The 9532-nt window shown below is 53.2% G+C and overlaps 1 protein-coding gene across 1 annotated transcript in view; it reads right to left on the reverse strand.

Annotated features, from left to right (window-relative positions):
• Positions 1-1882: 1882 nt before the first annotated feature.
• LINGO3 (leucine rich repeat and Ig domain containing 3) overlaps positions 1883-9532 on the reverse strand; it is a 19102-nt gene continuing 11452 nt past the window's right edge. The window contains exon 2 of the mRNA XM_003788714.1: positions 1883-3943. Within this exon, the coding sequence (XP_003788762.1) occupies positions 2119-3897 (1779 nt within the window). The 5' untranslated portion in view covers positions 3898-3943 and the 3' untranslated portion in view covers positions 1883-2118. The remainder of the gene's footprint in view (positions 3944-9532) is intronic.

Consider the following 9532-nt stretch of genomic DNA (forward strand, 5'->3'; position numbering starts at 1 on the left):
AGCCCCTTTTTGGCCAAGGTCAGGACCCACAATGTTTCTTGCGCTCTTTTCCCCAACAATGTCCTGTCACTTGGTCAAGGTGGAGGGTGGGGGCAAGAACTGGGTAGGAGGAGGCTGGCTCCAGGATGGTCCCTGAGCCCTGTGTGGTGTCTGAATCCTGAAAAACCTCAATGCCTGCTTATTAGCCCCAGTGATGGGAAACTCACCACCTGTAGAACAACAGGGCAGTGACCTTGGGGAAGCTCTTCCTTAACCAGAACTGCAATCTGCCTGTGAGTTCCTGGTCCTAGAACTGCCCCACCCTGAAAGTTGCAGACAAAGGACTTGGGTCCAGGGCTCTCTGTAACATGAAGTCCTTATTCTGCCTTGTCCCTATCACTGCCCTTGCAGTGCACATAACAGGTACTCCCAATAGCTATTCATATTCTCTGGTTTCATTCCCCATCTAAGCCATGGGTCAGCAAGGACTGGGCATAATGAAGCCACACTTGGGGCTTGTCTGAAGCCGGCTCAGGGGTCAGTGTGTACTTAGGGCTGAAGGTCCCTCCAGCTTGCCTATTAGAGGGACACTCCCACCCCAGAAGCTATGCTCCTGGGCCAGGGGCCAGGGCATCTGCCTCTCCTGTGTAGGGTGGGCACACTTGCCAGGAAGCAAGTGGCAACAGAAAGGGTGGTGGAGGAAGCTGGGAAATGGCTTCTCCTAGTGGGCAGTCCTGCTGGGCAGTGGGCCCTGGCAGAGGGGAGGATGGAGGGCAGGGCATGGGAGTCCATGATAGGAACCACCTGGAGTGTGCTGGGCCCTTCGGGGTGAGGCTGACCTGCTCCAAAGACCTTAACCCAGTTGCCGATGTCTGCTGGGAGACGCTTGGCTCTGTAGGAGCTGGGAGTGAGTTGTACCTGTCTCAGGTGTGAGCTATGCTTTAGGTGTGAACTGTGCCTGCCCCAGGTGTGAGCTATGTCCTATGTGTGAACTGTGCCTGTCCCAGAAGTGAGCTGAGTGTGTCCCAGGTGTCAGCTGTGTCTTATGTGTGAGCTGTGCCTGTCCCAAATGTGAGCTGAGTGTGTCCATGGTGTGACCTGTGCTTGTGTCAGGTGTGAGCTGAGTGTGTCCATGGCGTGAGATAAGTGTGTCCAGGGTATGACCTGTGCCTGCTCCAAGTGTGCAACAAGTGTGCCCCAGATGTGAGCTATGTCCTGGGTGTGAGCCTGTCCCAGATGTGAACTAAGTGTGTCCTGGATGTGACCTGTGACCGTCCCAGGTGTGACCTGTGTCCCAATTGTGAGCTGAGTGTGTTCAGGGTATGACCTGTGCCTGTCCCAAGTGTGAGATGACTGTATCCTAGGTATAAGATGAGTGTGGCCCTATGTAAGTTGTACATGTCCTGGGTGTGAGGTAAGCATGGCCCAGGAATGAATTGTTTATGTCCTGTGTGTCCACGTGTGAGTTGTGCTCTCACGAGAGCCCTGTATGCTCCTGTGGTCAGCCCTGGAGCCTAGGGCCTAGTTTTGGGGTAAGCTGGGTGTGTGGGGAGTGTATATGTTACCACTAGGCTGTGTGTCCAATTATGTCCCAGATGAAAATAAGTACGTGCTCAGGGTGTGTGTCACCCAGGTGTGAATAGTACAGAGTTTCTGTGCACCTTCCCCTCAGGGCTTGTGAGCCCTTCTGTGGGTCCTGGATGTAGATCATCCCCCCCAGGGGTGTAAAGTGTGCAAAAGGGCTGGGAAGGGATGGGTGTTCTGCGGACAGCTGCAGTGTGTGTCCTGTATGTGGCTTTGGGGCCTGAGGATCCTGGGCCATCCTGGGCTGGTAGATGGAAGCCCAGCCCCCCATCCCTTTACACCCCCTCAACCCCTACCAGCTCAGTAACTGCAGCAGGGGCAGGAAGACGGGTTGATACCTTTAGAAAATGCTTGAGAAACTGCAAAAGATGCATTCTGATGAAAAACAGTCCTGTGGTTGGGTTTACAAAAAAGGGGAAGTTCTTCCAGGAGCTGCCTTGCAGCCACTGCCTCCCCTTCCAGAAAATGCATAGGTGGAAATCAGACTGGCCCTCCTGGCAGGGCCAGAGCCAACAGTCCCAGTGGGGAAGGGGTAGGGCAGCCCCTGGGGACCCTTCAGATCATTTTCATGTTGAACTTTCGGGCACCGCCCTGGCCCGCAGCGGCAGCCGGGCCATCCACCTTGCGGAAGGAGTACTCCACTGAGAAGTTATTCTTGTGCTGCCCGCGGCCGCGACTCCACACGAACAGCAGCAGAAAGCAGAAGAGGACTACGCCGAGAAAGGTGATGCAGCCCATGGCCGTGGACACCAGGATGGTGGTGAGGTCCAGTGGGGCGCGGGCGGCCGCCTGCGTATCATTGCGGCCCTCGCCCAGGGTCCGGTTGGCCGCTGGCTCGGGCTGCACGGTCAGCGTGGCGAAGTAGGTGTCGTTGCCGCCCGCGTTGGTGGCCACGCAGGTGTAGGTGCCGCTGTCCTGCGGCCGCGCGTCCCTGATCTCCAGCGTTCCCCCTGAGTGCACGCGTGCTCGGCCCGTGCTGGTGGCTGTCACCACCTGGTGCTGCGGCGTCACCCAGGCCACGGTGGGCGCCGGCTCGCCCTCGGCACGGCAGAGGAAGCGAACATCGTCGCCCGCAGTGGCTGTGACCTGCTGGAGCCGCCGTTCACGGATCTTGGGCTTGCGGCACACGAAGTACTCGAACAGCACCGAATCCGGCAGGTTGCGCAGCGCGTCGCCGCGAACCTCGGCGGGGGTGGCGCAGGCCGGCAGCCGCCCGTCGAAATTGAGGGTCTTGCGGCGCTGCACAATCCATAGCAAGCGACAGTCGCAGGCCAGCGGGTTACCGTCCACGCGCAGCGTCTCCAGCGTGTTGACTGAATGGAACGTGCTTTCCTCCAGCGTGGACAGCAGGTTGTTGGAGAGGTTGAGCAGGCGAATCTGCCGCAGCCCCAGAAAGGCCTGCGGCTCGACCACAGCCAGCAGGGCTCCAGCCAGGTGCAGCTCGCGAAGGCGGACCAGGTCGCGGAAGGACCCGCGCGGCACCGTGCTGATGGGGTTGTGTGACAGGTTGAGGCAGGTCAGGTGTGCCTGGTGGCGAAGCGCGGCGGCCGGCACTGCGGTGATATTGGTGTGGGTGACCGACAGCGAGGTGAGGTTGAGGCCCTGCAGGCTGCCCGCGCCCACCTCCTCCAACAGCGGCCAGTTGTCAATCTCCAGGTGCAGCAGTCCGGGAAGTTTCCGGAAGTTCTGGTCTTCCAGGGCGGCGATGGCCAAGTGCCGCAGCCGCAGGGCGCCCAGGCCCCGCAGGTGGCCGAGCGACTCTCCGGATAGCGCCGTGAGGTTGCAGCGCTCCAGGGTCAGTTCCTCGAGCGCCAGCAGCCCCGCGAAGGCCCGGCGCGAGATGAACACCAGATCGTTGTCGCCCACCTCGAGCCTGCGGAGGCTGCGCAGGTCCTGGAAGGTGTAGTCTAGCAGGATGACCAGCTTGTTCTCGCTTAGGTCTAATAGCGTGAGGTTGTCCAGGCGCGTGAAGACGCCGGGAGGGATGAGCTTGAGCTGGTTGCCGCGGAGACGCAAGACGCGCAGGCGCGGCAGATTGGCGAAGGCTCCTGGCTCCACGTGCGCGATCACGTTCTCACTCAGGTCCAGCTCCTCTAGCGCCGGCAGTGCAGCCAGGTCGCCCGGGTTCAGGCAACGGATGCGGTTGCGGCTCAGCTCCAGCACGCGCGTCTCGGCTGGGATGCCGTCGGGCACGGCGGTGAGCCGGCGGCGCGCACAGGCCACGGCGCGCGTCGGGGCGGTGCACTCGCAGCGGGCTGGGCAGCCCCCGGCGGGAGGCGGAGCAGCGGGCAGCAGCAGCAGGTGCAGGCTCAGGAAGCACAGCCAGCAGCTCATGGTGCGGGGCCTGGGCCTAGGGCCGCGCCACCATCCTCCTGCGCACCTGAAGGCGAGTGGGGCAGCGTTAGCAACGGCGTCTGCGGTCCCCGACCGGTCCTCCCCGCGCCCCACACTAGCAGGTTCAAGAAACGCGACTCCACCGCGCCCCCGTAGTGGTGGGATCAGCGTGCAGGAGAGCTGGATACACGGCCACAGAAAACCTATGCAAGGGTGTTCACAGCGGCAGCATCTGTAATAGGCAGAAAGCAGAAGCAGCTCACTTATCTTATCCATCAGTGGTTGGATGTATCAACACAACCTGGTCTATCCACACACGAAGATATTACTCAGCCACGAAAAGGAGGCTCTGACACCGGTCACAACATGGATGGACCTTGTTGCTCAGTGAGAGAAGTTAGACACAGAAGGACACACAGTGTGTGACTCCATTTATGTGAAATGTCCAGAACAGGTAGATCCACAGAGATAGGAAGGAGATTAGTGGTGTCAGGGGCTGGGGATAGAGACAGGGTTTATTTTGGGCTGATAGTGTTCTAGCTTGAGATACTGGTTGGTGATGGTTGCAGCACCTTGTAATTGTACTAAAAACTACTACTGAATTATACGTCTTAAAAGGTACACTGGGCCAGGCACGGTGCTCACGCCTGTAATCCTAGCACTCTGGGAGGCCAAGGCGGATGGATAGCTTGAGCTCAGGAGTTTGAGATCAGCCTGAGCAAAAAGCCAGACCCCCATCTCTACTAAAAATAGAAAAAAAAAAATGAGGCAAGAGGATCACTTGACTCTAGGAGTTGGAGGTTGCTGTGAGCTATGATGCCACAGCACTCTACCCAGGGCAACAGTTTGAGACTCTGTCTCAAAACATAAACAAATACATAAATACATAAAAATAAAAGGTACATTGGGGGCACAATGAACACTGGTTTGGTGATGGGCACACCAAAAACCTTGGCTTAAGCATTACACAGGATATCCATGTAACAAAAATATTTGTACCCCCTTAATTATTGTTTTTTGAGACAGAGTCTCAAGCTGTTGCCCTGAGTGATATGGCATCATAGCTCACAGCAACCTCCAACTCTTGGGCTTAAGCGATCCTCTTGCCTCAGTTTTTCTATCGTCAGTAGAGATGGGTCTCGCGTTTTGCTCAGGCTGGTCTCCAACCCGCGAGCTCAAGCTATCCACCCTCTTGGCCTCCCATAGTGCTAGGATTACAGATGTGAGCCACCATGCCCAGCCCTTAATTAATTTTATGAAATAACAAAACCCCCCAAAATAAAAGGATGATTTTTATGTTAAGTGAATTTTATCTCAATGAGAACATTGCAAAAGGAAAGATTTATTGAACTGGAGAGGAACCAATATACAGTGTAAAAATTTTTGTTTATGGCCAGGTGCAGTGGCTTATGCCTGTAATCCTAGTACTCTGGGAGGTGGAGATGGGTGGATTGCTTGAGCTCAGGAGTTCAAGACCAGCCTGAGCAAGAGTGAGACCTCGTTTCTACAGAAAAAAAAAAAAAAAAAAAAGGAAAAGTTAACTGGGCATGGTGGTGCCTGTAGACCCAGCTACTAGGAGGATGAGGCAGGAGAATCATTAGACTTTGTCTCAATTTTCTTTTTTTTTGTTTAAAAAATGTTTATTCCTCATACTCAAAGCATGACTGGAGTTAAAAAAAGGAGAGCGATAGAGAGGAAAAACCAAACATTCATTCCAGGAGTTGGAGGCTACACTGAGCTGTGATTGTGTCTCTGCACTCTAGCCTGGGCCATAGAGTGAGACCCTATCTAAAAAACAAAAAAGATTATTGAGCACCTACTGTGTACCAGGCTCAAATACACCTGTGAATAAATCAGACAAGGATCCTGCCCTCCTAGAGGTCACATCAGTAGGGTGGGGAAATAAGTAGCTTGAGTCCCCCAAGAGGCCTCACCAGCTAAAGGCCACCCCCATCCTGTCCTCTATGTGTTGCGCTGTTTGTCTATGTGTTCCATCCCCTGAAATTATGATGTACCATAAAGCTCTGTTTGTTGTCTCTTCCAAATGGATTGTCAACTTTCCAAGGTTTTTGTCTTCATAATGGCTGTCCTCTCAGAACCTAGACTATGTGTGGCATACAACAGTAGCTTGATAAGTGTCTATGTGTTCCTTAAACACAGGAAACAGACCTGAGGGGAAGTAGTCTCCTGAAGGGCTAAGAGGGTTGAAGGAGGATGTGACTTCAGACTGGGCAAGGTGATATTCTAGCTGAGACTCTATTATGGCAGGACTGTGTCTCTCCAAAAGATATGTTCAAGTCCTATCCTTTGGTACCTGGGGATGGGACCTTATTTAGATTTGCAGATGGCATCAGGTTACAATGAGGGTGAGCTAGAGGGGAGCCTTTGTGCAAGGACTGTTGTCCTCACGGCAGGGGAGATATTTGGATGCACACAGAGATGTACACAGAGGCAGAGATTATAGCGAGTGATGCAGCCACAAGCTAAGTTTTGCCAGGAGTTCCCAGAAGGTGGACGAGACAAGGACCCTCCCCTGAAGCCTTCAGAGGGACCACTGTCCTGCAGATATCTTGATTTTGGACATCTGCCCTCCAGAATGGTGAGAAGATGCATTTCTGTTGTTTGAAGGCCCCTAGTTTGTGGTGCTTTGATAGCACCCCCAGTAAACTTGGACCCAAGGGATGAGCAGAAAAGAGCCCTATGGGTGTTTGTGGAAGGAAGGGCATTCCAGGCTGGGAGAACACCCAGTGCAAAGGTCCTGAGGCAGAGCAGGTGGCTGGGAGAACTGTAAGGGGAGTTCTTGGGGGCGGGGAGGGAGGTGAGTTGGGCCATAAGGTGGAGATAGTGTGGAGGCATGGTGAGTGAAGGAACAGATTATGCCAACATGCCTTGGGTCCCAGTGGCTGTGACTTCCCAGATGCTTCCATCTCTCCTAGTAGCCTGATGGCATACATCCCTACCCCTCACTCTGCTTGGCCACAACCCAGCTCCTGGGAGCGGGGGTCAAGGCAGGGGTCAGGGTGGGGAGGGAGCAGCCAGATGGCAGCTAGACAACACAGCCCAGCCTCTTCTGCTTGGCCAATTCCCCATTAGCTAGGCAGCTATTTTCAGCATCCTAGCAGCTGAAATCCCCAGGGATCCCCCCAGCACCCCTCAGCCCATGCCAGGCTGCCTTCTTCATACTTCCCACAGTCCTGGCCCGGCTGCACCCAGGCTGTATGATCCTCATCTGCTATACAAACACCTGAAAGGGCAGCTCCTGCCTTCCCTGGCCCTTCCTCAAATTTAAGGTGAGAATCAACAGGTGCAGAGCTCTGAGTGACTGACCTCTTGTTTAATGCTAGAGGTGACATGTATGTAACAGGGGAGATGGTTTGTATTGTGCAGATGTAATTAGTTAAGATTAAGTCACAACAGATTAGGGTGGGCCTTGATCCAATGACTGGCGTCCTTATACAACAGAAATACAGACACAGGGCAGCGCCCATAGCTCACTGGGTAGGGTGCCGGCCACATGCACCATGGCTGGTGGGTTCTGGCAGGGCCAGCTAAAACAACAATGACAACTACAGTTAGAAATAATAAATGTCTGTGATTGTAATAAGAAAAAAAACAACAATGACAACTGCAACAACAAAAAAAAAGAAATATGGACACAGAGACACAGGGAGATGGCTATGCGACAACAGAGGCAGAGACTGGTCTACAAGTCAAGGGACCTCAAGGATTGCCGGCAGCAGCCACCAGAAGCCAGGAAGTCAAGGAAAGATCTTCTCCTAGAGCCTTGATTTTGGACTTCTAATCTTGAGAACTTTTGAGAGAATCAATTTCTTTTTTTTTTTTTTTTTTTTGAGACAGAGCCTCAAGCTGTTCCCCTGGGTAGAGTGCCATGGCATCACAGCTCACAGCAACCTCCAACTCCTGGGCTCAAGCGAGTCTCCTGCCTCCGCCTCCCAAGTAGCTGGGACCACAGGCGCCCGCCACAACACCTGGCAATCTCTTGGTTGCAGCCGTCATTGTTGTCTGGCGGGTCCGGGCTGGGGATTCGAACCCGCCACCCTAGGTGTACATGGCTGGCGCCTCAGCCGGTTGAGCTACAGGCGCCGAGCCGAGAGAATCAATTTCTATTGTTTTAAGTCAATAGACATGAGTGAGTATTGATGCATCGTTGAGTAAAATTCACATGTAGGACCAGAGCAGGATGAACAAGGAGGTTTTCCTCAGTGTTATTTGAAACACTGAAAAAACCTGAAACTACCCTATGTGCCCACCAATAGGGGACTAGGCACACCAAGTGCAGCCCACACATGCTGTAAGATGCAAGGAGTATAGATGCTTCTGGGGAAAGGTGGCTGAAGTGCAAACATTGGGGGGAATGGAACTAACCTCAGTTTTCGTCTTTAGGGGCTCAGTAAAATAAACAGATCCATACTTGCCATGGAAGGAGAGACATCCAGCTGAGAAATAATTGTGTGTGTATGGGGCCGGGGGTGGTGGACTGACCTAATCTAAGGGATCAATTAGGGATCACTCAAATAAGGCATGATCTATGGTTACTTGTGACACACTGGGAGATATACATCAGGGGAAAGACAGCTGAAATATCTTTATATGGGAGAAAAAAATATCAAGGTTGCCAAACAATTACAGATGGTGGAATCCCATCCATGGCAAAATAAAATGAAATGCCAAATTGAATTCTAGATTTGGGTGGACACGTGTTTATGTGCAGATGTCCAAAAAATGTCTGGGAATTCATACACCACATGGAGTAGCACTGTGATGGTGGGAAGCAAGTTGCTGTAGTTGAGAAAATTGAGGGACCCTCGCACCCAGCAGCCCTAGGCTTCTGACCCAGCTTGGGGTCACAGAGGGAGGGAGGACAGAGGACTGCATGGAGTCCTCCCACTGGAACTGTCCTTAATCCCGACCTGGACAGTGCAGAAAATGTAACCTTTTCGCACAGCAAACTCCTGCTGTTTTTCTAGGTCATTCTCTCCCAAGTTTTTGCTCCTGGACAGCACATACACAGGCTGTGTCCTGGGAGAGGACAGGAGAGCCACAACCACTGATGGGTCCCCTATTTCAGCACCCATATCACACCTTTGGCAACTTCCTACCTTAATCCTATCCTGGGTCCTCTGGCCACCCTCAAGTCCCTGCTCTGCCCTGTGTTTCTCTCTGGAACTGCTAACACTCTGGGAGACTGAGGCAGGTGGATTGCCTGAACTCATGGGTTCGAGACTAGCCTGAGCCAGAGACTGACCCCGTCTCTAAAAAACTAGCGGGGCATTGTGGTGGATGCCTGTAGACCCAACTACTTGGGAGACTGAGGCATCAGGATCACTTGTGCCCAAGTGTTTGAGGTTGCTGTGAGCTATGATGCCATGGCACTCTACCAAGAGTGACAAAGTGAGACTGTCTCAAAAAAAAAAAAAAAGAAAGAAAGAAAAGAAGAGGGAACCGTACCCTTACCCAGCAATGTAGGATAGAGACACAGTAGCCTGCTTCAGAGGGATTGGTGCCCTGAAGGGAGTTTCTTTCATTCCCCCAAACAGCTGTTTGGTTTGTCCTTTGCTGGGGAGAATTTCACGACCCTTCCATAACATTTAAAGTCTTTTTTTTTTTTTTTTTT

This window comes from Otolemur garnettii, unplaced genomic scaffold (assembly GCF_000181295.1).
Source record: "Otolemur garnettii isolate 467f Iridium unplaced genomic scaffold, OtoGar3 scaffold00029, whole genome shotgun sequence".
Lineage (NCBI taxonomy): Eukaryota > Metazoa > Chordata > Mammalia > Primates > Galagidae > Otolemur > Otolemur garnettii.